Below are 27254 nucleotides of genomic sequence, written 5' to 3'. Positions count from 1 at the left end.
CTCAGCAAAGTTCTCCTGGGCACAGCCTTCACTGCTTTGCATGTGCCAAGACTGAATCACAGCTGATGACAAGTGGGAGAGGTGACAGGGCTGATGTGGAAAGTGTCTGGTTTAGATGTGGTGTGTGTTAACCTGCCCAGGAACTTTGTGTATGGACAGCCCTAGGCATGGTCAACACTTCCTGAAGTGGGAAAAAAGGAGGAACACATTTCTTACCAAAGCTGAGGTTATGATCCCTGTGCAACCAGGACCTTCTGGTGTTCCACTGAAATTACAGCGTGCAGTTCCAGAGCTTGTGATGCTGACAAGCTTGGTGAACTTCCTTACTTCTGCAGAACATTGATCAACTCAAAGACAACCAAACAAAACAAAATAAAAGGTGTCAGGTTTCTGAAAGGCAGGGGAAGATCTTAAAAACAGCATTGTTGCAAGGAAGTGTGACATAACCTGCACAGCTTCTCCTCTGCCTGAGTGTAGCCAGGGATGGTCTGAAACTGGTGACAGAGTTTATACCATTGGTAAAGACAATGAAGAGGAAAAACCTGGGCTCAGCTGTGCCAAGCACTGAGATGGGTGCTCCTAGGGATGTTAGTAGATTTTGGGTGTGTTAAGATAAAAAATTTGATGGTTTCTGTTTAATAGGAGTGGGGTTGAGTAAAAGGCTCAAATTGAATGCATACAGCTGTGATTTGTTAAACCATATTTCTTTCTCCTCAAAAAGTCCTGTATGATTTGTGGCATCCATTTTAACAGGATTGACTGGAAATTAATCTCTAAGCATGAGAGATGTAAAAATGGACAGTTTTCTGGGTTTTAGCCACTTATACAATTCTACAGCAAAAGTACATTTCATTCTTAACTTCCACAAGCAGAATAAAAATCTGCCATTTCCATTCAGTACCACAGGTTTTCTTCAATAGGGTGGTTAATTTATTGTTTGATTCTGTTATCTGTAAGAGCTAAGCAGTGGAAGAAGCTACTGAGACTAGGTGTAAAATGTTTAAGGTATTAGAGTGGAATGCCAGGGTATCATTGAATCAGTCCTCCCAAGCTGTAGCATAATATTCCTGATGAGACAATGGCCTTTGAGAGACAGCTCTAAGGGCATAAGGCTAGCAAACAGAAAATGGAGAACCAGGGAGTTTTTTTGACAGACAGAGGGTTTGAACTTGCAGAATTCTGAACTGGCAATTGAGCTTTGTGTTTGTGCTGAACTGGGGCTGAGGTGGGAGTCTGAATAGTAGAGCAGGGCTGGGAAGGAAACGAGCATGCTGATCAAGATGTTCCAAAGTGCATCTTCAAGACAGGTCTGGGTCAGCATTTTGAGATAATGCTGTCAGACTAGATAGTAACACAAAATATTCTGACAACCTGCTTGGTCTGGAAGCAAACACTGTTCCTTTGCAGTGGTTTCTGATTAACTGGGGACTCTGGCTGCCAAAAACAGCCCTGTGCTAGCCACTGTAACTCAAGCCATTGACTCCTGTTTGGCATAAAATATTCAAATGTTTAAATAAAATTGTGTGAATTACAAGAATAATATTTTGATTTGGAAAACTAAACTGCTCTAACGCTTTATTAAAGCTCTCTAACTCTACCCGAGGCACAGACAGCAGTGAGAAAGCTCACATACACCTGCCACAAAATAAAATGCTCAAGAGAAGGTTTTTGATATAGGTGCCCTCCATCTATACTTTGCAATTGTATCTGACCTTTTAAAATAAGCCAGGTGCAGAAAACATGCTGGAATACATCACACCTAAGGTGATCTTCAAATACACTTCCTGCTTTCCAGAGAGCCCTGCTGTTTGCAGTGAAGAGCAATCAGGTTAGTCAGAGCAACTGAGAAACAGGAAATGATATGTAGGAAATTCTCCAGGTGTACAGATTGTGTGCACTACCTGGGTAGTCAAGTCTGCATCTTGGCTAATCTGTGCATTGGGAACAAAAGGATTTATCCAAGTCCATGAAGCTGATTTACAGTAGGAGGATTAACAATAAATAAACAGGTTCCTCTTTACTAGGGAAGGTCTGTCAACACATTGTGACAGTTTGGTGCATTAGTCAGCACAGCAGACATCATGTGAAAGTGTCATATCTGTATGGAAATATCTGTCAGGAAATCAGCCAAATTACTCATAATTCTCAGGACTCTTGTTGTCTCTAAATGGCTTTTTCCTTATATGACTTTTCCCCATCCCATCCTCTTCCTAAATCAAAGGTGGGGTGTTGTCAGAAGCTACCACCTGAAATGTGGCATCTCACTTTTTCCTGGTGTAAAAAGACTGAATGTGCATTGATGAAGCTGACATAAGTTGCTTTTTTATTTCACTCTCTGCTATGAGTGTTCATGACCAGAGCTTGACCAACTGGAAACCAATCTGTAAAGTTAGAGAAAGATGCTGTGGTCATCTGCCACAGTCTTTGTGGAGCTCCTCTGACTTTAGGAGGGTTCCCTGTGTCCACAGAGGATGGCCAGAGCAGAGATTCATCTATTTGTCACAAATCCCTTAGAATGGGAAGAGGATCAGCTATGTATTTAGAAGAGCATCCTTTACCAAGGACCATGGTGGTTAGGACAGAGCTAAAAATAGATGCAAGGAAAATTAATAAGTATCAGAATCATTGAGACAGAGTGGAAGAAAATAAGGTGCCTCTCCTGGTGCCTGTTCAGTATGTTTAAATTGTGCTTGGATTTTAAAATTGCAGGACAGACTCAGCAAACAATCAGTCCTGGCACTTTCAAATCAACTAAAGGGCACTCAGCAGAAATGTTAATGGATGAGTGAATGCAGAAGGGAGAAGGATGGAAATTGTCTCAAAGGGTATCAGCAGATTGCTCTGCATTGCTAAATACAAAAGACTGAAGAGCAGTGGCTGAACACTGTGACCATGGCACTTACTGTACATCCTTCTGCAGTGTTTACTTTTTCTTACCAGTGTCAGCTGTGATCTGAAGCCTCTACTGACAGTTTAAGACAGATCTTGTTCTTGCTCAGGAAGAGGAAAAACTTACACCCAGCTCAAGTCTGCATCTTTACAGACAGGGTTGCCCTGTCCATGGCAGTGAAGGAAGGTACAGTTCTGATTGTATGCAAGATTCATAATTTTGCTTAGCCAAACCTAGACGTTTGAATTAAAAGTTTTCAATGCAAGCAGAGCACTTGCTTAAGTGTTTTCCATGTCTTTGTCCTTGTGGTAAGATTGATCTTTTCAAATAAAAACAAAGGTGTTTCATCTTAGACTGACTATCTTTGGTCTTTGCTGCTGGAAACCCCAGAAGCCTCATACTCTGTTTTTTACTGGCATGAAAGAGATAACAAGAGGGAGAACCTATGTGTCCTCTGTCACTCTTAAAAACACTGGAACACCAACAAAAGAAAACAGAGGCTTTAGTGACCTAGTGGAAAAGCACTTAGAAAAATGTAAGAATTACTTCTTTCCTATTAATAGATGAGTGAATTCTCTTTAGGAATTTTATTCCTTCAGATTGAAGGACATTTCAAGGGTCTAACTCTCTTCTTCATTACTTCAGCATTGGTGTAACTGAGCATTAATAAAATGCTGATTGATGGAACAGACCTGTAATGGTTGTCCTACAGAAACAGCAGCTGTACCAGTCTCTACTTTAAACTCAGGAGCCCTATTCCCAAAGCACTTAAGTAGTATTTATACAGAAGAAACAAGGAAGTGATTAATAAATGCTATTTTAAATATTTACAGGTCTCTTTGTCTTGCTTCTTAGAGATGTGGTATGAACAACTGTTGTGAAAAAACTGCTCAATCTCTCTGCCTGACCAGGATTTTCCCTATTTTTGTGCACAGGATGCAGTCAAAGGGGATGCCTGACAGCAGTGCTGTGCAGGAGTCCTTAGCCCCAGCCCCACAGCCCTGCACAGGGAAAAGCTGTGTCTGTGTCAGTCATCCTTTGGAAACCTGCAGTGATCCCTGTTGTTTTGGTCACATCCTGGCCTACCTTCTCCCTGGCTGGGAGCGTTACTTCACTCACACTCTTGCTTTTCTGGCTGCACATGAAAACAGCAGCTCCTGGGAATTTCTTCCCAGGTATGTCAGAGTGGTTCCTGCCATGGTTTGTGATCTCCACCCCTTGTTACTACCAAGGGGTTAGGGCTCTGTGCCAGAGGGGGAGGCTGATGAATTCCCATTCTAGCATCCCTTCTGACAGAACTTTTCCATGCACATTGCAGCTCCCTGGCTGCTCACAGGCTTCTAGACTTGACTATTATGGTCTGCTTCTCAGCATTGCAGTGCAGAGTGGGGGTGCTGGTGGGATCAGCTCTTCTGGTGGATGAGCAGGAGCAGAAACATCTCAGTAAGGGACAGTGGCAGGCAGTGTTCAGTCCTCGCTCAGTATTCAGACTGCATCAGCAACCCAGTGCTTTAGAAATATACAGCACTTTCAAAGCTCTATTTGTAATAATTTTCCACTTCTAAAAGTAAATACTTTAGGTCAGTTCCATGATTTTAGTGTCACTGATCCCTGTTTGTGACTGACTTCAGCAGCTCATCCTTGAAGTGTTTTCTCTCATTCCAAATCTTTATTGGTGAGTTATTTGCACAGAATTCGCTGCTGCCTTTTTTCTGCTGTTGGAATTTGAGCTTGCTGGCTGTGTGCTGGATGGTGATTTCTTTGGCATATTTCCTTTCTTCTTTTGGCAGGTCCTAAGTTTATTCCATTATCTTTATGAAGTGAAAAATGCCAAGCAGAATTTCCAGTGACTTTCACTTTTATTTAATTAGTGCTTTGTCTTGACATTGTCTAGTGTGTAAATCTTGCCCTTTTGAAGACCAGGAGCAGTTGATGTATGGTGGTTTTGGCCCTGGCCTCTGCTCAGCAATTGGTGTGTGACACAAGCTTATTTCTTAGGTGGGTAGGTGGAACCACTGTTGCAGTTTACTGAGTGTATCTGATAAAGTGTTCTGTTCAATAGTAATGGAGAATGTTTTGTTTTATTGCTGCCACGTGACAGCATGTGAATATTCACACACATTCAGCACTCTGAATATTCCATTCTCCTCGGTTTCTTACACTGCACCCCTCATTACTTGCTCTAAACAGGCCATGAGTTTGCAATATCCTGTGCCTCTGCTTCCCTCTCGTAATTCCAAAAGCTGTAAAGGACAAAATCCACACATATGGGCTCAGTGCTGAGCCCATATTCAGAGCTTGCACTGGTCAGTGAAGATACTGCCTGTGGATGTTGGTCTAATGTTTTGGATAAATATGGAGCATTAATCTGCCATGCAGTGTGATACTCTGGAGAGCACTAAGTGACATCTAAGCCCAAGGGGACTTTTTAGGAGCCCATGAAATGACAGCACAGATCTGATCAGCTGCAGCAGCAGAGATTGTGTTTGTTATATCAAATAAGCCAAATTATGCTCATTGTATGCTGTAGTGAGATGAGGTTAAACAAAATTCTGTAATGCCAGCATGTCTGACTGCAGGATTCCAAGCTCTTCTGTGTGCTTGAAAGTGTTTCTTCTTGTGAATGGGGTGCTGCAAACCTGTGAGTCTGGCTGGACCATGCACACGTTGGATATGGGAGAAGCAGCTCACCTACAAGGCTTGGGCTGAAGTGTGTGCAAAGAGCATCCACAGAGCAGGACACAGAGCTGCAGCACTAACCACAGTCTGAGGCTGTAGGACAACAGCTGGTTTTCCATACAAATCAATGACAGTGCAGTGAAGGACTGAGACTAATACTGAGGTAAAAATGGTTGGAGCCATTCCCAGGCTTGAACTGAGCAGAGTTTTGTAATGTGTTTGCTGGGAGAAAGAGGAGCCTCCAAGCCCTCTCACTCATGCAGTGTCCTTGCTGGAGAAGAACAAGTTAATTGTACATCTGACTCACCAGGAGCCTTACTGGGTGTCTGCAGATGAGTTGACAGCTGATAATTATATGAGAACTACAGGCTGTCTGTCCTCTATTGCTTTCAGTAGGGGAAAGGAGCACAAGGAATGCAAGAAAACCTTTGATTATAGGGAAGGAAGTAAGATGTGTTATTGTTGTTGCTTGCTCTTAACATCTCCAGCCAATCTTAAATCTTACAGCTGGTATAGTTGCACAGTGTTGGGTGTGTTGCTGTTGTGTTTCAGATTTTACTCTAGTGGGTGGCTGGGGAAGATCTGCACATCTAGGCAGACTTCTCTTTCTGGTCTTAGCTCTCAGGACACACTTCCAGTTTGCAAGAGCAGAATTTGGGATGCAGCACATTCCAAATGAGCCCGCTGTAGTGGGATCTCATGCCTTATCTCCTGCTCTCACCATATCTGCCCATCTCTCAGCAGTAACCCAAAGTCAATGTCAGTGACAAAATACAAGTTGTTGAAAGTGTTAGATGAAATCTGGGTGTTGTGTCTCCTTGCACATTGTTCCCAGGTGCTGTATAAGCTTAGCTCTGTGGCTGAATGAAATGGGCTGTATGTGCTGGGACATTAACCTGCATAAACAGTTACAGCATTTTCACTCTTCCCAGCAGCAGTTATGCAGCACCAGTTGTGCAAGAATTGGAACGTGCTGTAGTCAAATGAGAATGGGATTGGAAAATGGGGAAGAACAGTATTTCTTCCAGCTTGCCATAAACCTGTGACAGGATGCTGTGACTCAAATCTGAGCCCTGGAGTAGTCCAGCAAAGGAGGAAACCTTACATACAAGAACATGATTTTGGATTGGCTCGGTGGTCTATTCTGGGGAACCAGAGGAATTTTTTGATTCAATTGTTCCAGTTGTACAGCTCATATAAGAGAGCTCAAACCACCCAAGCTGGGGATTAGATTCCTGTTACTGAATTAAAGCTCTGTGTGTTTGACTTAGCGTTGGGGTGATGTCCTACATCAGTTCACCGTGTCTTATATCAGAGCTCTCTTTTGGCTGATTTGAGAATTTGACAATTTCTGGCTTGTCCTCAGACTTAAAAAGTCCCTTCTTCCATGTTTTATGCATGTATTTGGGCCGTGTTTAGATTCCAGAAATGGTCTGACACTGGGATATTAGGGAGTGCAGGGCTGCTCACGGAGCAGGACTGGAACCAGGTGTTCCTTGGGCACTGGGAGCTGCTGCCCAATCTGTCAGCCTGGCCAAAGAAACATTTTCCTCCTCATGCTCCTGTCCCTCTCCCTGCACTGGTTATTTTTAGAATCTCTCCACCTCTGCATGTCAGTTGTGGAGCTGTGTTGCAGTAGATGAGAGCAGAGGCCAAGTAGGTTCAAACCAGCTAGGCTTGGTGCTCCTAACGTTTTTTATATAACACTGGTTGTATACATGGTTTTATATAGATGTTTGCTTATTTTCATATGTCCATGCTATATGGCACCTCCCCACTGTAGCATTGTTCCAGTGCCTGAAGTGGAATAAATTCCTATTTTTCAGTAATGAGATTCCTTCACATAGAACAAATCTATGGGTAGAGAAGCATGCACTTGGCCTCTTAGAGTTCCTGGAGTGCTGTAATTGCCACAAGTGTTTGCTTTAATGTATACAAAGCTATGTATGCACACAGGTTTGGGGTCACTGCTGTGTGTCTGGGTGTCTCAGTGTGTACTTACTGTCACTGTTGTGGGGTTTGGAGTGGACACAAAAAGAAACTGATGACCTGTCCATGTCCAAAACACTGAATCTGTGACTGAGTTGGTAATGTAACCTACGTCTGCTCAAAGCTGAGCTACTCTTTCAAGAGCTGAGGCTTATTTTGTATGGAAGGTGGTGCTGGGGTGAGTTTTGCATGCCATCCAGACCATTTCAGCAGAGAATTAGCCTTACTAATTACTTGCCCTCCTTCCTTAATTGAGTATTTACTTATTATCTGACCTCTTTTAACATACTCAAACAGTCTGAAATGGCTTTCCCAGGGAGTTCAGTCTTCAGTTCTTTATTCAGGCAGAATTATTTTTATACCAGTTATGCTCCTGCCCAGGCTAAACCATGGTCTTTCAGACAAGGCACAGTTTTTCCCCAAACTTGCCATTAGATGCTTTAAAAGCACTTGGAGAGTTCTGCTTTCAGTGAGGACAAGAGCAGAATCCAGGATGAAGATAAAAAATCTGTTTCTGTAAAACATGGAGGTTTTGTTGTACATTCAGCAGGCACTAGAGAAAACCACATAAAAACTGTATAGAAAACACTTATTGTCTGGAGATATTTTCCAGTGACACAGACTGAATAATCTTGGAGCACTCTGCTGCATGGACACTTGCTTGGTGCAGAGTACAGCTGAGATCTGACTGCACTTTGTGTCGCTGTGTCTTTTAGAACAGGAAATCCCTCTCCTCTTCTCACTTTTATTTTCCATCCTTTTGCTCTTAATGCTTCCGAGTGTCACCTTCTCTCCAGAGGCAGCTTTGTGGCATTATGGGCTTGAGTCATGCTTCTTGTCTCTTGTGTGAGAAGGTGCTGGTGTTTGAATGATAAAGAAGGAAGACCCTGGGGCAGTAAATGCCTCAGCTGTGTTTGCAAACTTCCACAGGTGAGCAGTCAGTGGATGCAGCTTAAAGTACCACAGAAGTACAACAGAAAAAGAGTGATTTTTTTTGAGAACAGCAATATATTACATTCTTCTTTGAGCAGATAATTTATTCAAGGGGTGACAGATTGTCTTGTCCATCTGAAGCACTAGCCTGCAAGCCAGATTTAGCTGTGGTTTCCACAGATTCCCTTTGCTGTCAATATGCAGTGTATCCAAGCATAAAATGAGCCATCAGACCACAGCTCAGGTTCTGTCTTAAGTTTGAATGGCCAGGGTTAGAAACCTTGAAAAGCTTCTGCCTGCACCTGATTCACAGGTCCTATTAAAGGCTTTGGTCTGCAAGGCTTTAATTCAGCACACTGTATTAGCACTGAATTTGTATCTTTATTAAATGATCAGTAGGATATTAATAGCCTGTATAACAAGTGTCTTTTGGAGCAAGTGGAGGCTTTCCCATTTGAATCAGCCAAGAAATTGATCCTGGTATACAAGCACAGGAAAATGCTTCAGAACCAGATGAGTAAGGCTAGAGATAACTCTGAAAGGTCAAGAATGAAAAACTTACTTAGAGATGTGGTGCAGAAAGGAAATGTCCTAGAAAAAGAGTATCCCATGTTATATGGAAAGTTTTTTCTGCTACCAAGAGAAACAACAGAAAGTGGTGCACAGAGAAAAGATTTTCCAGGAGTCTGACACTTGCAGTTTGCAGCTTTTCCCTGATACGCTTCTGGCAGAGCTCTGTCAAATCCCATGGCAAGTCTCACTTCTCCTGCTGAGTGCTGCTGCTTGGGGGAAGTTTGACCAGGGGTGAGAAGGACTTGCTGGTGATTGTCTTATCCTCACTGCCAGTTCTGCACCCTGGCCAGGAGGTGTTTGGGTCAGTGAAAGGATCCTGTGCACTTCTCTGGGCTTTGGCCCCACACCACAGTTGGCTCAGGGTTCCATTCGTGTTACAGTGACTCTGTCCTGGCTGTTGGCCTCTCAGGACTCAGAGCCATCCCTGAAACATGCCCTGTCTGCTGTAGAGCCCCTCAGCAAGGTGGGCAAGGCTCGGTGGGGATCTCAGCCCACAGGAGGTTTGGCCACCTGACACCAAAACACTGGTGAGGTGGGCAGCACCTGCTTTGTTTCACCAATGCCAACCTCCCCAGTGAGCTCTTGTGCAGCTTTGGGCTGAGGTCTGTTGTGGAAGGCTGTCAGAGTAAAACTCTGCAGCTTCCCCTGAGCTCAGCACTTGCCGTTCATCTTCCCGAGTCCTTTGTACACCCACATTCCATTAAATTGACAGCAACAAGGACAGAAACATCACCTCCTGATATTTCATCCCTTTGTATGAGTGTTGCCTTCTGTTTCCTTGGCAGACTGACCTCTGGCTGGAGCTGATGCTGCCATTCCCTGGTGCACCATTCAATGGGCACTATGCTCTTAGATTATTTTGTTTAATTATTATTATTTATTCATTTTCATCCCAGACAAAACATCTGCAGCCTTTATAAGACCTTGCCATTGTTATCTGCGAGTGCAGCAGTAGTTCAGTTATTGCACCTTTCCCTAATTCTCACCAGTGCAGCAGCATAAATCCACAGCGAGCAGAGTGACGTGGTGCGAGCCAGAAGCAATTTAGCCACAAGAGTTTGTCATCAAGAGGCAAAGCACCCTGGAGCAGGGAAATTGCCTCCTTTGCCAGCTCATAGCCTGACTGTTGGCCAAATACATGATGCCCTTTTTTTTTTCACTGACAAAATATTCCTTTTTGTGGAGCCTTGGTGCTTTCCCTGATCTCACTGCTGGATGCAAACTGCATGAAAGAGCTGTTCTGTGCTGTTCAGAGACCTGGAGCCTCCCTGTAGGCTCCATTCAATAAGAGACCAAGGATATCTTCACAGAGCTCTGTTGGGCAGGCTCTGGTTTGGTTGCAGTGTCTTGAGAGGCATTTGCAAGGCTGGTGGTCCCTGGTGGTCTTGAAAGGGAGCACCTATTCCTATTTCCTATTACAGTGAAGAGAAAAACCATTTTGTAAACTCTGGGCAAGAAGTGATGTATTCTGTTCTGTGGCTCTTCACCATATCAAAGTCTGCAAAGCAATTGAAGTGATGAATTCCTGTGGTGAATTCCCTGCATGAGACATATAGAAAGTTACCCTTTATATGCAGGTTTGGAGCAAGAGTCTGTACCAGCATTTCTGAACTATATCATGATAGACAGCCCAAAACCAAGTGCACTAGCCAAAAACCCCCAGCTGCTGAGACCAGCAGGCATGTAGATTCAAAACTCTCCTTGTTTGTAATCCTCAACCCTTCACATTTGCACTGATCCAGCCTAATGAGGCTTTTACACACCTGGCTATGAAGAGGTTTGTTCTGGACCAGTGAAAGTGGAGGATGTGCTGTGCTATAGGGAGTCCTGACTGCTGGACCATTTCTGAGTTATGGTGGCTGCTGGAAAGTGACATCCACCTGAATAAAGTCAAAGTCTTGGTCTGAGGCAAATCTGATTTAAGTCCACACCATAATGATGCCTTCCAGCATCTCTTGAATAAGCAGGTAAATGTTGTTTGCCAAGGTTTAGAAATTTATTGCAAAAGCACCTTTTAGAGTTAAAAAATCTCCCAGTGGTTTTGGTGATTTATAGATTTTACGGTCATTAAGTTCTTCTAGCATGACTTTCATTGTGTAATACAGTAGAAGTGGTTCCTGCATCAAGTTCCTTGCTTCTGGCTTTGCTCAAGGTCGGGTTTAGAATGGTGCTAAGGGAGTTGTTTCCCCCTCCTGTCTACTTCCCCCTCTTGTGAACCCTGTCCTGTGAGCTTTTGATGATGTGATGGTTCTGTGGCTGCCTCACTACCTTGATACCCCCCTCACTGCTTCTCTGTCTGGGCAGGGCTTGGTCATTTAATAAAAATGCACTGGCCTTTATTTGTGAGAAATGTGAATGCACAGCTGGAAGGAGCAGCAAGGACGAGCTGCCATCAGGGGTAACATTTCACTGTAACTCAGCTTAGGTGTGTGTATTGGAATGGCAATTGTCCTGTTCCAGGTCACATTCATCCAGGTGGCTCCCAGAGCACGACAAAGCATCTTCAGGACCACTTGCACCTTCTCCATCCTTGGCAGGCTGTGCAGTTCCAGCCCCCTGCAGTCACACGGGGACCTGCAGAGAGCTGTCCAGCTGAGGGGACCAAGGTGCCACCCAGCTAGGACATTGCATTTGTCTCTGGTCCATGCCAGAGTCGCTGTTGGCAGGGTGCCCATCTCCATAAAGCTGTAACCTTGCCCGCGAGGTTGTTATTCCTAATTGTACAGGACGTGCATGGATCCTGTCCAGACCAGGACGATTTAGAGATACAGGAGCTGCTGGCTCTTCAGGGCGAGCAGGGTCTGGTTTGCAGTGGGGAGAGAGCATCTCTCTCCTGCTGCTGAGGCACCTGCATTTTGTTTGGCACCAGCTCATTTTTCCTCAGCATTTCCCCCTATGCGCTGACCCAGCTGCAGCCCTGAGGTTCACCTCCTCCCCCAGGCAGACTCTTCATTGAGAGATTTTAAAAAACATGCACAAAAAAGGCACCCGGTCCATGAACACATTAGGCAGACTCAGTCCATCAGCCCTCTCTGTGGGGAACCCTCCAGGCTGAGACCGCAGTCAGCAGTGGCAGAGAGACAGATGTAAAAATGTCAGTTCAGCTGAAGATGGTTACAAACCTTGAAACTGCTTTAGTCCATGGTGAGGAAACCTCAGCATGCCCAGTGAGAATTCCTTTGTTGAACTGGTCCAGTGAAAGGTGCTCTCAGAAGGCTCCTTCTGTTGTATCAGGCTCTCACCATTCCACCTCATGTTTCACACATGTGCCTTTACTACAGAGCTTTGCTGAGCCTTGTCACTAAAGGGTAAATTACATCCTTGTTACTGTACCAGGTATGTTCTGAGCAGGTAACACGCAGCAGAGACAGGAACAGCACAAAAACCTGTAGTTTTTGGGGGGCTGGTACATGTTCAGCTATTAGCAGTGAATTGGCTTCTCTGATCCAGCACTGCAGTGAAATGCAGCTGGGTGAGGGCCTTGCAGCATAAATCTGTTGTGATTTCTGCATGCTCTCACCTCTTGATTGTAACTCCTACAAGGCACCTTCATGTTGGAGGAAAAGAGATGCAAGCACACTTTTGGCAGGCTGGGAGAAGGCATCAGCAGCAGAAGCTCTGAGTATTTGAGAGAAGTTGTGCTGTGGAAGGTCTGGAAAACACACAGTAATCAGTTTTTACCTATTTAGGGATTTCACAGGCAATCAATAAATTGTCAAGGGTGTTTAAACTGGTAACTGAAGTTAAGAAGAGCCTGTGAACTGAAATAATGAAGCTGGGGTCAAAGTTCCTTCTCTGACTTTTAAAGAGATTCAGCTAGTATAGAAATAGTATTTTACTCTGTATGTTGTACCTGGAATTGGGATGAGGTACAATGGGAAGGATAAACCAGTCCACTCATCTCTTGTACAGATGCTCCAAAGCAGAGCTGCACATAATCTGATTGGCATTTGTAGGGGATGTTCTACACCAGAGATAATAACTTGAGGTCCAGTGACCATCTCTTACCTTATTTCTAGGGTCCATCTAGGAGAAGCTCTCCTGATTCCCTTAAACAGTGCCTGTTCATTTTTTCACTGAAAGGCTAGTTGGTTTTGCTTTCCAAGCAATTAATTTTCACTGTCTGTGACCCTGTGGTGACATGTTGTCATAATAACTACAGGGAACTTATATTCGCTGGAAAAATCAAAATGACAATTTTTTTGGTCAGGCTGTTTGGTTTGATTTTAATGTGGGAAAAAATGAATTCACATACTGATACACAAAGCATCAACAGATATCAAAACACATTAGCATATACCACTGGGAGATGATAAATATACACATGTTGACAGAGAATGCAAGCTACATCCCTACTAAAAGGCAGTTGGAAAAGGCAGCTGTAGAAATGAGCAAGATCAAAACAGTAACTTCTTAAAAGGCTTTAGAAGGAAACAATTTCTCAGAACGGGAACAGCCCTGTGGACCTCTGTGCTGTACATACAGGCATGAACAGTCCAGTCCCACACACCTGGACAGAAATGCCTCTCAAGTGACTATTATCCTGAGTGACAGCTGGACTGGGAACAGTGACCTGCTTACCTGAGCCTGAGAGATGTGATTTTCCAGCTGATGGAAGTCATCACATCATTACCCAAATCTCTTTTTCAAAATCTGCTTTTTCCTACTTAGTCCCCAGGCCCAGCACGCTTTGCAGTCCATCTGTTTCTGGATAAGAAGAGAAGGTGAAATCACATGTCAGTTGAGAAAATTACCTTTGTGTCAGATACTATCTTTCCAATAGTGTGTGCAGTGACCCAAGAATGCTGGGTCCAGTCCCTCTCAGGGTTTCTTACAATACCAAGACTAATTGATAGCAGATTCATTTGGCACACTGCTGAAACACAAAAGTACAGTCCCATCATAGCTGTTCACCTTCATCTCTTTTTGGGATTTTTCTATTGCGTTTTGGATTTCTCTTCCATTCAGCCTTGTAACCATTTAGAAGTACTAATGCTGAACAGGCTGTGATGGCTAATGAGGATGCACAGTGCAGGCAGTCCTGGAACATGAAGCACCCTTGTGCAGCTTCTAAGGCTGTAAAGAGCATTCCTTTTTTATGCACTCAGGCTTTGTATTTCTGACCCTTTCTACACAAAAATGCTGGCTGATTATCATTCCGTCTAATGGCTTTCCCTGGTGTAGATCAAAGAGCAGTGTGGATTTCTATGTGTGATTTTATACAAAGTTTCCTCCACTGCAGTTTGAATGGCACGTTTCTCTACAGGGGGATTGCTCATGGCATGGGAACGTGAGGTCTGCGGTGGCTGCTGGGCTGTTGCATTGCCTGCAGCAAGGCACAGGGGGGAATTAGAAGAGATTAACACGGTGTGAGTGCTGTGCTCAGCAATCTGGCTGCTTGTGCGGGCTGGGCAGGAAGGGCTCCCTCCTTCCCTCAGCCCCGGGTGGTTTTGCTGTTGGTTGGGGGGTCCCTTGCTGTCCCCTCTCAGCACTGACAGCCCGGACTCGTGCTCACCCCTGCTTATCCTGCTTGCCTGGGTTTAACGGCAGAGGAGTCAGCTGCTGTTCAAACCTGTCACCCTCATTCCAGAAGTGGTAATTATCCCACCATAATGAGTGGGACTTACTGCTCATTTCCGTCTCTGGTCCTCGGGGAAGGACGGGAAGGACATTATCTCCCAGCCACACTTTTCTAAAGGTTAAGATCCTTCCCTTCAGCTAAGTGGAATATTGTTCCTTTAATCATACCTTTCTGCCTGATGTTTGTCATCTTATGTGTGTCTCCCTGAGCTGGATTCATCCCATCCTCATTCCTCCCATACTCATTTTTGTGTCAAAGCATTAATTTGCCATGAAATTTCTTTCATTCAGTTTAATTCCAGGACTGCTGCTCAGGCTTCTTCATTTGAGATCAGATCTCAAGGCCTACATTTCATGCTCTATATCTGTGAGCATGCCAAAAGCCAGCCACATTCCCTTTAAACAGTTCAAAACTGATTTCAGGAGACCAGGCTGAGAGACCTGAGGATGCCCAAATTATGCTGCTCTGGGTGGGCCTCTGGCTGGCTCTCAGACCAAAATCTAAATTCTTTTTGAAGGTAGATGTGTGTGAAGCCTAGCACTGTGGTCTGGTTGAATATGGTTGGGTTAGCTTTGCGTGTTAAGGAGAGAATATAACAATAAAGCACACAGTCAGGAGAAGTGGCTGTCTGAAGTGTAACACTTGCTTTGTAACTTTGAGGTTAGAAATGCAGCCTTGTGAGGATTTGCTGACAGAACTGGGTGATACAATATCTTGTGAGTGCCGTTGCACTTAGCCGTGTTCTTGACCTGTGAATCAGAGATGAGCAAGTGAAGTGCCATCGCACGGCTGGCACAAAAGTGCCTTGTTCTGATTTTGTGTCAGCCGTGCAGTCTGGAGCCACTGCCTGGATTTCAGCACTGGCTTTTGGCTCTGGTTTGATGATTTTCTGAAGCTCCCGTTTGGCTCTGAGCGCTGTCTTCAGTGGTGTATCCCTGGAGATCCCCTGATGTCTGCACTGCTCCCTGTAACCAGCCCACCTGACTTGATTTGCTCTGCCCTCCCCATCCTCTCCAACTCCTTCCTGCTGGCCTTTGCTATTCGGTTTGCTCTTTGCAAACCATTATACTTCAATTAAAATGCAGATGTGTCAGCAAGGAAGGCACCAAGAAGGTGTTTTCTGGCACTGTGGGCCCCACCTCTCTCCCCAGTTTTACTACAAAACACGATAATTATTCTGAGAGTAGATCCTGTTTGGCTGATGTCTCGCAACTAAAAGCCATGAAAAACATTATTCTGTGCGAGTTCCCTTTATGTACTGACGAGAACAATCACACACACTACAAGCTGCAGAGAGGAAGAATATTTTCACTGAAAATCAATCCATGCTGCAGCACTTGTAGATAAGCCCTGATGATATGCAAACATTTTCCTGCTCCTTCTTTAAAGGAAAACATGCTGCACCCACATGACCAATTGCCTCATGTGTCTCTTGTGATCTGACTGTTTTCTGCTGTATTTGACTTATGCTAATGGGGACGAGAATGGGCTGTGCCTCGTTTCAGCTTTTGCTACTGCCTTGTTTTCCCACGCAGCCTTGGCTTCGATTCTGCTAGCTGTGGAAGAGAAGGTGTTAATGTCGCTCTGCTTATTTTAGCAAGTGAGTGAATCAGTGATTTTAGGAAACCAGTTCAACACATTAACCCTTTGTTTCCAGAACAACACAAAAAAATCACTGTGAACAGATGGCTCGGCATATTTTTAGCCTTGCTCTCTGTTCCCATGGTATTCCAGACTGTGTGGGATTCCCCATAGACTGTTGTAAGATTGGTGGGCCCAGCCAAATGTCTTGTTTTGCAACACAGCATCAGAGGGAAGGAGGGAAATGGAATCCTGTTTAAATCAGCTGTTTAAATAACTAAATGAAAGGTTCTCAGTTCTCACATATCCATAGATTGTGGGGGAGACTGGAGAGGGAGGTTGGTCTTATGATTCTGGCACTTGCTCATTGTCACCTGCTATGTTGCATTAAGAGGGACAAAATAAATGGGAATTACTCTTCTATGGCTGTTGTGTGTATAAACAATTGATCCACAATTGTGTGTATAATCAGTCTACATCCAAAGGTGTAGATTGGCAGAGGAAAATCTCACCAGGATTTTGCTGGTTTCTGGCTTGAAGATAAAATGGGGGAAGGTAGTTTTTGTATCTGTGAACGGTCTCTTTGGAATGTGTACTCTGAGGGAGTTCTGATAACTTTAATTCCAGGCAATGATCCTTTCTCAAGTGAGGTCAGATTCAGAGCTATTCACATGCACTCTGTTTCAAACTTCATTGGTGATTCTTTGTGGTTGTAAAACGTTTTGTTGTGTAAGTTAACCAGGAAGGTATATGGTGTGAGAGAAGGAGTTCCTTAAGAGTAATGACTTTCGGATCTCAGCTATGGTTAGACATTCTAATTGTAAAGATGATACCTAGAAAATTGGGGTGTGTATGGCAAGAATTGTGTTTGTTGTTATCCCAAATTAAGTTTGTGTCATTGTGTGTTAAAGACTGCAAGTGTTTCCTCCATATGGAACAGAAATCATAGCATCAATTTTCCTAACACTGCCTGTATTTCTGTTATACACAAACATTTAATGAGGTTCATGGAGTATTATGTTCTCTTAATAGCTCATTTGCATATTGGAATGTTTTGAACAAGTCCATCCCTAATTTGTTCTCTCAGCAGTACTGTGTGGCTCAGTTTTTTACCATCAGAAGATAATAAAATGCTATTAACATAACAAAATGCTGAAAACTAGATGATGACAAGGATTTGCCCAGGGGGGCAGATTTCATTGCAGCAGAACAGAGTTTAGAAATATCTGTGTATTGTGTCAGGTCACCAGCATGCCTGGTGTTGCATTGTCCAGTGGAGCAGATGCATTCAGAGATGACAGACACCTGCCCATGAGCAAGTGAGACAGGGCAGGAAACCCTGCAAGCCACAGCAGGGACCAGCTCCAGGCAGGTTCCATTGCAGCCTGCAGCATCACTGCCTTATGGTGCACTCTGAGTGTGGGGTCAGCATTGCCATCACCATGTTAAAGAAGGGGAAGCCAAGGCAGATGAAATAATTTGCTGGTAACATCATGCTACTGGAAGACTTGCTGCTCTGCCCCCGGTGCCACAGCCCCATGGCCCCTGGAGCAGGGATCTCCCAGTCAGGGTTTATCCTCCTGCCCCGGGGGCTGTGATATGGATCCTACAGCTCCTGCCCTGCTGTGCTCCTTGTCTCCATGCAGTGCTGCCAGCCCAGCTGGGCAGGTTGGAGCTGTGTCCGTGCCCCGGGGAAGGGCAGCGCTGCCCTGCCGCGTGTGCTGCGGCTCCGCAGTGCTCGCTGCTCCCCATCTGTCACCCACCTGAGCCCAGGTGGTGCTTGCACAGAGCGTTCATCACACAGCAGCACTGGAAGCTTCCTTTTGCCTCTGAACGCACTCAGCCACCTGCAGTGTTTCTGGAGCCACCTCTTTCTTTGTGTGCCTTTGTGATTCACTGATACATTTCACATGCCCTGCATGGTGGATGTTTTCTCCATCTGGATAATTGGTGGATATTTTTCTCCCCTTGGACTGAGGCCCCATGGACTCAGGTCATATTTGAAAGAACTTGCAATTCCATGTGTTATGCTAACACAAGACAAGGGAGACAAGTGAATGGCCTCCCTTGAATTTGATTAGACTTTTTGCATTGCAGCCATTAGTGAATGATGGATTTGACAGATTGCTCAGAGTTGAGGCCAAGATTACTCAACAGATTTGCTTATGTCATTTACGACACAGTCCCAAGATCTGCCTTCCAGCTGGTAAATGGGGTGTGCATAGTTAAAGCAGAAACTGAAACAATCTTTTCTGTTTACAGAGAGCTCAGAGCGAAACCAACTATCAGGCTTGAAGCCTGCAGATAAAGGGGCAATGAGTGATGCTTGAAATCAAAATTCAAAGCAAATTCAAAGCCATTGTTTCCAGCAATGATGTATGTCCCTGCCTGCTTTGGGATCAGACAGCGGCTGATAGAAATTCATGATGCTGTTTGCAGTGGTATGAATTATTTACGATGCAGTCTGCCAGGACTGGGTGGGCTGGCAGTTTGCTGGGCTCATGACTCTGAAATGCTGGCCTTCCACTCCTTACATGTGTGACTGGGAACATGGTCCTGTGTGCTGTAGGGTCAGGCTCAGGGAGAGCATCAGGTCATCTCACGTGACATCCTGAAATGGTGACAGCTCAGATTGTAACCCACTTATTCTAGGCTAGGTGAATTTTCTAGGTGTGTCTCACCTTCTCAAAAGGCCTCAGATGAGGGACTCCAGTTACTTTTTATAGCTCCAGACCCTTCCTAATGTGTAGTTCTGGTGGGTAAACAATGGTGCTGATAAAACAATTGGGCTTTGTTTTTAATTGGAGTCTATTCAGTTTTATTTTGCAGATAATGGTTCTTTATGTCTTCCCTCTGCTACAGTCTTTTTGAACCTGTAGTTCCCTGCTTGCAGAAGTCTTTATACCTGGTAACAAATCATCATTTGATCTCCCTTTTGCCAAATTAAACAGAAGAAAACTCTCTTTTTGGTTGCATAAGATGTTTTAATTGTATGTCAGTTCTCTGCAACATGTCTGTGTTTTCAGCATCTCCTATGACACTGGGTACCACAACTGTGTGAGTGCTAGTTTCTCCAATGCAATGTAAAATTACTTCCTTCTTGTTGTGTTGCTTCCCTGAAATGCCACAATATCAGAGAGAAATCTCATTACTTCCCCCTCCATCTATAAATCCCATCTCATCAAAGACAGCCCTTCTGACTGAAGAGCTCCAACATCTGGGGCCACATCAGTGCCAAGAACAGCTGAACCCAGGGGTGGTGAAGGGGACAGGGGTGGCTCTCACACACGTGGTGGCCTCATTGCCCAGCCCTGCAGCCAGAGCAGCATTTCCAGCTGTCCAGGTGTAAACTTACACCCTTTCCAATGTGGGAAAGGCCAGTCTGTTGAAACCAGGGCAAGTGCAGTTCTGCTGCTCCTTTTATAAATCATGTGGGAAGCTCTCTAATTCCACCCTGCGGCATTTACATGTTTAATCTCCTTTTGCTGTTTTTTTGAGGTTTCTCACAAATGCTTCTGCCTCAGGAGATCCTGCCCAAATGTCACTGCCACAGCACAGCCTGACCTTTTCCTGAAAATGTTGTGTTGCCTTTGTCACAGCTCCCAGGTGCTCCCTGCTCACACTTCAGGGTGAGACGTGCTCACAGACTCCTGCAGTATGAAGGCAAATTACTGAGACAAGTTGTTTATTTCAAATGGCATCTTCTGGCTGTGACTTGGATCCTGCTGCAAGATTTCAGTGGATAGAGCTGGTGTGGGGTCCCTCTGAACTCAATTAGTTCTAAATCTTACAAATGTTTTTTGTGTTAACAAAATCTCTTATTTTTTGAAGAAAATTAAGTGAGGTCAATAGAGGTCTGAGTTTCTTCTTGCCTGCGAATGGAAGCAGGATTCAGTTCCAAACAGAAAATCTTTGCTGGAAAAAGTACTGATGGCAGCTTCAGTACAAGAGCTGGCCAGGGGTCTGCAGAGGGTTCCTTGGTTATTCAGCACAGGTGCCCCTGTATTGAACTCACCTGCAAGCGAAGATCCATTTCAATAGATGTCTTCTGAGGTCTGTCAGTGGTTTGTCCTCTTTTCTCCCCTTTCTCCTCTCCCTCGGCTACAAACATCCTTTCCATTCTGCTTTCTCAAGTGTTCCCAGCCTCTTGTTGTGTGTCAGGCAGCAGCACGGGGCAAGCAGCCTTTGCAGGGCAGTCAGGATGGCTGGGACACCAAGGGACAGGAGCAGCACCTTGGCTGCAGTGAGCAGTTGTTCCAGTGGAGAAACATGTTTGCATTGAAAGGGTAATCACCCATTTGTCCAGGAGAGTTAAACAATAAGGACAGAGGTTTGGTTTTCTCCAGTTGTTTCCCAAAGAAAAATTATTTCTTCCTTCTCTCTCAGATTTATGTCTTCTCTCTGACTCTGGATGGCTACTGAAGTGTTCATTAGAGACGCTTGCAGCTGCCAAAAGAACCAGCTGCATTATTGAGCCTGCAGCTCATTTTTTCTGCCTTTGTTCACTTCCTACAGTGAAGAACTAGTTTGCAATCCTTGTTCCTGCTGTCTATCCCACATGGTGGGGGACTGCTCTGTGCAGAGTGTCTGTCCCCAGCCCAAAACACTGCCCCTACTCATTGTGATGACTTCTGATGCCAAACTCTGGAGCACACCATGCTCCCTGTGCTGCCTGTAGGTAACAATCACACACTCATTTCACACTGAATTTTGGCAGCAATTGGTTTTGTGGTCCTGTGTCCCTTGCCAGGGGATGAGCAAAGCCCAGCACAGCCCAGAGATGTGGGCCCAGGAGTCTGAGTGTGCCCAGGACTGGCCCATCCTGCGTGTCCCACCTGGGCTGTGCCACCGGTGCCATTATCAAGGACAGGGCTGCTGTTCCCTCATTGCCTGGCAGGGGCTGTGGACTGCCCCAGTCCCAGGAGGTTGTTGACTGCAAAAAAGGCTTCAGTGTCTCACAGCCTGCCAGGTAGGCTGACAGATCCATAAGTTTCCCAAGGCAATGAATAAATAAACCAGCTTCTGATTCATTGTGGGGAGCCAACCCTTTCTGAGAAGGAGGAGAGGACTTTATTTCTCTACAAAGTGAAGCAGAAGGGTGGTTTATAGAGTGTGAACACCAGAGAAGATTTAGGGGTAGCTGTAGTTTATTTGGCCACAGATTGAAATTTCACTTAAAGCAATGCCTTCAGTCTAGAATTAACTAGGAAGAGCTTCCTGCCTTATTCCAGCAAGCGATTGGTAAAAATGCACGATCAAGTGCACTGCAGGTGCTTGAAAACCCTGTGCAAGTATGCAGGGATTTATGTACCAAATCTGTGTGTATATTAATGCACAAACCCTGTGCAAGTATCCACCCAAACTCAGTCCCTGGTGATCAAAATCCTTTTATCCCCTGACCTGTGATGGGAGCTGTGTTTATTCCTGGCTGAAGATGTGAGCACTGCTAGCTTTAATTCCATCAGGCTGTTCTGTAAATTCTTCATCATCTCCTGCACTGATGTCAGTTATTTGCATTGTAATATCCCACTGAAAACCTGCAAATTAGATTTAGGGGAAACTGGACACTGAAGCACTTTGCTCAGGTGATAATTTCATTTACTCTTAAGACATTGCTTAGACTTAAATATGAACATATCCTCTGTTCCTCCATAATACACACTCCCAGGCACATAACATCTCATTTAATTTGATTTTAAAAGTGTAATTTTAAATGTCTGAGCAGCTGGTGGACAAAAATCATTGGATCAACTTTGAGAAATAAACTTAAAGTGCCAGATTCACTGGGAACACCCAGTGACACCACTATGTTATAGCACAATATTAAATAGACTAGAGGCTTCCCAACTGGCTGCAGGAATCTGTGCATTAAAATTTAAAACACAATTGTTATTTGTGAAGGTGACAGGGATAACACCAACCTGGATTTTCCGTATCAAGCATGTCTCTACTTAATTGGTTTCAGTCAGGATTTTCAGCTAGTCTGGTGTGCATTTACCTCAAACTGTGGTTTCTGGTGAAGCAGCTTTTCTTTTTGGAAACACAGATGTGTGTTCAGGTGCTCTGAATTAGTGGGGTTACAGTAATTTCTTGTGATGCCAGGGTGGAAGTTTGATCATGAGTCACACCATAGTTGATATCTGGGCTCTGTTGCCCAGCTGGCAGGACTGCAGCTGTGGAAGCCTTCTGCAATATGAAAGTTTTAAAAAAATGTCTAACTTGTCATGGGCTCTGAACTCATCATATAGCTCCTTACTTGCCCTCCTTATAAAAGCTGATTTTTTATTTTCCCTAAGAAAATGAGAGGGGAAAGGATTCAATTTAAGGATCAAATTGTACCTTTCTCATTCAATATAGAGTTTTGCGTATAAGTAAAATTTTTTTTTTCATTTTTTTATCCAGATTTGCATGTTCTAAATGAGCCCTTTGGCTTATCATGGCAGTTATTGGTACAGAGGGAATTTATAGGCACTGAGAAATGTCTGTAAGAAATGTCATGCGCACACATGAGTGCATTATCTGCAGGGCTTTGGGAAACTGCTGGGGTTTTGCTAGCACGTGGGAAGAAAACACACCAGAAAATTGAGAAACTAGGTCATCTGGATTCATTTGCTGCATCTTTGCAGCTGGGCTTTTGTTGCTGCTCAGGCTGACATGTCTGAGCTCACACACATGGTGCTGCAGCAGGATTCTGAGGCCTCCTCCACGCCTGCTGTCCTGCACTCAGCTTGTTCAAACTCCTGGGTGTCCGGAGGGCCCAGCCAAGGGCAGGGTTGTGTGGAGCTGCCTGTGAGCTCTTAGGAGCAGCAAGAGGCTGCCTCTGCCTCAGTGAGGGTCCCTGCAAGGTGCTGCAGGGAAAGGCACACAAGGGGATGTGCTCAAGCTCCAGCAGAGTGGTTGTCAGAAAGAGCAGCCAGCTGTGGGTCCAGTTGTGCACTCACCTCCCTGCACTGGTCTGCCTCTCACTTTATGCTTCTTTGGCTACTTGTGCCTCCATTACTTTTTTTTTCTAGACAGCACAAGAGCCTCTCCAGTCTAGGCTGCTTTTCTTCCTCTGTCCCAAAACCTTCTTGAAAAATTTGCCAGACCGTTTTTGGGGCAAGTACTAATTTGGTGGCTGGGCTTAAATTCAGTATAATCTCATTCTATTGGTGAATAATGATCAGAAAGACTAAACTGTGGAGCTGAGATTTTAAGGAGTAAGTACATTGCTTGTTTGTACAATGCCAACAGTGGTTGTGTACTAGAAACAACCATTCTCTCATCACATGAATATATTTTTGTACTGTTAATTTTCCTATACAAAAATTATATTCTCTGCTGTGTCGAGGAAGTTTGGTTTCATTGTAAGTGCCAAATGAGTTTTCTCTCATGTAATCTAGATTTTTTTAGGGATTGAGACTGTTATGGGCTGCACACATCTTGGTCTGTCCTTTCCCCTTCCCTGAGAACTTGTGATAGGAGGGGGTGGAGAACCACTGAAGTTTTAAGTTCCTCTGAGCTGAATGCATGGCAAGAGCTCCCTGAGAAGAAATTCTGTTAGCACCCTGCTCTGTGGTGAGAGCATAAGTCACAGATTCTCCCCTTACTAAGCTCTTGAGATCCCCATGGGACAGGATTGATGTTTCCCAGCTGAAGAAGTTTTGGTCAGGTACATGCCTTGGTTAGCACCAAAGTCATACAGGACATGATTTCTCCTTGCAGAACCATTTATTGGCTGGTTCAAGTGAACAGTGTGAGTATTCCTCAACTTGTAGTCTTCTGTAGAAGATACAGACTGTATCAGAGCAACAAACCATACACCAAACACAACACATATTTTATCATCTTTTATTTTAGGTGGAAAAACTGGCAAAGTACTTGGACCCGAATGATTTGGGAAGAATCAATTTTAAGGACTTCTGTCACGGAGTTTTTGCTATCAAAGGTATGTGCATATTTCTTAAAAATAATCCCGTTCAGTTCCACTAATGTTTCTCTGGTTGCAGAAAATGTAATGATCAAAGACATCCTCTCTTTTAACTCTGGTTATTTGTAGTGACAGTAGAGCAGCTCTGGGAACAGAGCCAGGATATTTTTATTTTTTGTGCATCTCATGTATTAATAGTGAGCACTGCTAGAGTTCCTGCATCCATAGGTGCTTGGGCATTGGTTTACTGCTAATTTTTGTCAGAATAAATGTGTTGTGGTTTAAAGACAAATACAGCAGAAGAAAAGAGTAGCTTTGTGGTTGACAGGTTTGATACTTCCAGATTCTGATCTGGTTCTGCCACTGATTTACCTCAGGGAGTTAGGGAGCCCTTGGGCTTTCAGTTCTCTACTAGGAAATTTAAGACTATTAAATTGGCCTTGAGGTATCTGAAAGGTATAATTAATTCATGTTGTTAGGGTACTTGGGGTCATGTATTGGAAGGAAGAAAGTTAATTACAGGTTGGTGATGCAAAGCCTGAAGATTGAGGTCAGGTGGCTCCAGCCACCTCCTTTCCAAGGAAACAGTCCTTGACAGAAGACACAGACGTGGTTATGCTTTAGAGCTTAGCCTAAAGGCAACAAAAAACAGTGAGGAGGGACTTCAGCTGATTTGCTGCTGATTGCTTTTCTAACTTCCCATAGTGAAATAATCCATCTGTTCTGGACACCTGGTGTGTCCTTTCTAAAGTGTTGGAGTGAGGTCATAGCCCGGAGGCTTCACTTCAGGGACAGGGTGAATGTCACAGGGATCGTGGAATGGTTCCAGGAGAAGCCTCTGGAGAGTCTTCTAGGATGAGATTATTATGGAGCTATAATGATGCAAACACGTAAAACCACAGTACTTTTAATTCAAGTTTATGGCAGCCAAAGACAGTGTGTAATTAGGTAAAATTACAGTGAGAGGCTGCTCTCATCAATGTTTTTGGAGACACCATCCAAGGTGACACTGATGTGTTTGAAGAGAAGGCAAGAGAAAGCCCAGGAGGAAAGTTACTACATTTGTGCACAGACCCTAAAGTCTCTGCTTGGGGTTTTCCTTGAGCAGAAAATGCTGTAGCAAACTGAGTTCTAGTTTAAGTAAGATACAAGATCTGTAAATCATCTGGGTCTCCTGTAATTCACAGTCTAAAGATTGCACAAATGCACAAAATATGGTCAGGAAGGGATAGAAATGACCCAGAACATCTCGTCTGTGGTAATTGTGCCCTTGTCCACGTACCAGCAGTGATGGAGTGGGCAGCTGCATCTCCTGTACTGTGGGAACAGCTCGAGAATATTGAGTTATCAGTCATGAGGCCTTGGGGGTTTTCATCCTTGCTCACCCTGTGGGAGCTAATTTTTGTGTTCTTATCCTAAGGTTTAATCCTGCAAAGATGTGACCAGGACAAACCTGGTGTACCTTGCACTCCAAGTTTATGAATAGCTTAAAGCCCAGCTGTGGAGCATGTAGGGTCCAAATCATTTGTGAGATGCTTGTTAGGATGTATCTGTGAACAGATGCAGAGAAATCATCCAGCTCTGCAGCATCACCTAGAGCTCCCTTAGCACATCATTAGCATTTCAACACTTACACAGACTCACTGCTAAGTGTTTATCATCCAAGCAGCAGCAGCTGTATCTATTTCTGATAAGACACTGTGCTGCATATTTTCACAGCTTCTCTGTTTCTATTGCTCACCTCATAGCATGGAAATTTTATTCATCTTTGGCTACCTGCCATATTTTCCTTAAAAATTAAATTGGTTATGTTAAAGTTCAGAAAGGGCATGTCTGCCTTTCAGAATGGAAAGCCTCCACCATGTTGTTTTAGTGCAGCCACATCCCAAGGGGAGTAGCAGGCTTATTATCAAACAAAAGCAATTTGTCTTGGCAGCAACAGATTATAAATATGATTCTTTGACATCTCAGCCTATTACAGTTGCTTGGGGCAGTCAGATTAATAGAGCAAAATGAGATGCTACTATAAATCCACTGGGGTTTTCAGTAATAGAGTATGAACTTATGCTGTTCTTAGCAATGGAAGCCAAATGTTTAAATTCAAGCTTTACAATCCTAATGCCTTACTATATTTCTTATTTATGAGATTTCAAATTAATTTGTCTTAAAAATGCTTGCCTTTGTAGTATGGTGATGAAATTGTTTGCTGCACAGAGGTGATATAGTGTCAAGGTTTTTTGGTGGTTCAATGCCTTGAATTTATTTAAATCATGAGACATCTAAGAGCAACAGACTCAAATCAGAGCTGACCTCTGATGATGTTGGTTTGAGCATTTGATATCCAGGGTTGGATTTCTGTGAAAAGCTAAATACTGGAACTTGAAAAAATCCCAAATACCTAAGTGTTTAATGCTCTGTAATTGGTTGATAGAGAAACTCCTACCCCTGGATCTAAAATCTGCAGCTTGTTCTCTCTTCTCCATAATCCAGTGCATGGTTTACTCTTGCATGGTACACATGAGGAGTGTTGTGTTCCTCCACAAAATGAGACCAAGCCTTGTTTCCTCCTGGAGCTGCATAAACCTCATGACATATGGGTCATGTAGCTCTGCTGGGACTGTCAGGTGGAAAACTGTTAGTTTCCTTCAGCTGCTGGGTAGCAGGAGGTGTGGGTAAGGATGAGCAATCTCACTGACAGCAGGACCTTGGGAAGGGGTGGAGAAGATGTGCTCAAGTGGAGGTAAGTGTGCTAGAGGGCAGAAAGTGTTGGAGGAGCTCCTTCCCACTTTGTCTCTGGGGTGGAATACTGGACAGGTATAGTACTTGCTATTTGTGGAAAACTTTGCTTCTTTTGCTGGTCCTTTGTGGATTAAAGGACTTTGCCTCAGCATCTATGCTGGGTCCCTGCTGTCCAGGCTGCTTTCCCTATGCAATTAGGCTTTGCCAGAGCCAGGGATAGGCTCGCCATCCAATTGAAAGCTTTGCAGCAATTTCATTGGAATGCCAGAGTATGAAGGTTTTACTTGTGCTCAAGCTGCCCTCTCTATCTGCTGCCTGCAGGGCTTTAATAACTGTCTGCCTGTAGAGCAATTGCCATGAAATAACACCTGTAGCCTCTT

At 44.2% G+C, this 27254-nt stretch overlaps 1 protein-coding gene across 2 annotated transcripts in view; it reads left to right on the top strand.

Moving 5' to 3' along the window:
* Window positions 1-27254, top strand: part of RAB11FIP4 (RAB11 family interacting protein 4) — a 117915-nt gene that overhangs the window by 12226 nt on the left and 78435 nt on the right. For both annotated transcript variants that reach the window (XM_064395875.1, XM_064395874.1), the window contains exon 2: window positions 24066-24153. In XM_064395875.1, the coding sequence (XP_064251945.1) occupies window positions 24066-24153 (88 nt within the window). The remainder of the gene's footprint in view (window positions 1-24065; window positions 24154-27254) is intronic.

This window comes from Passer domesticus, chromosome 20 (assembly GCF_036417665.1).
Source record: "Passer domesticus isolate bPasDom1 chromosome 20, bPasDom1.hap1, whole genome shotgun sequence".
In the NCBI taxonomy this organism is placed as follows: domain Eukaryota; kingdom Metazoa; phylum Chordata; class Aves; order Passeriformes; family Passeridae; genus Passer; species Passer domesticus.
Note: the sequence above shows the minus strand (reverse complement) of the source record. Positions and strands in the feature narration are given on the sequence as shown.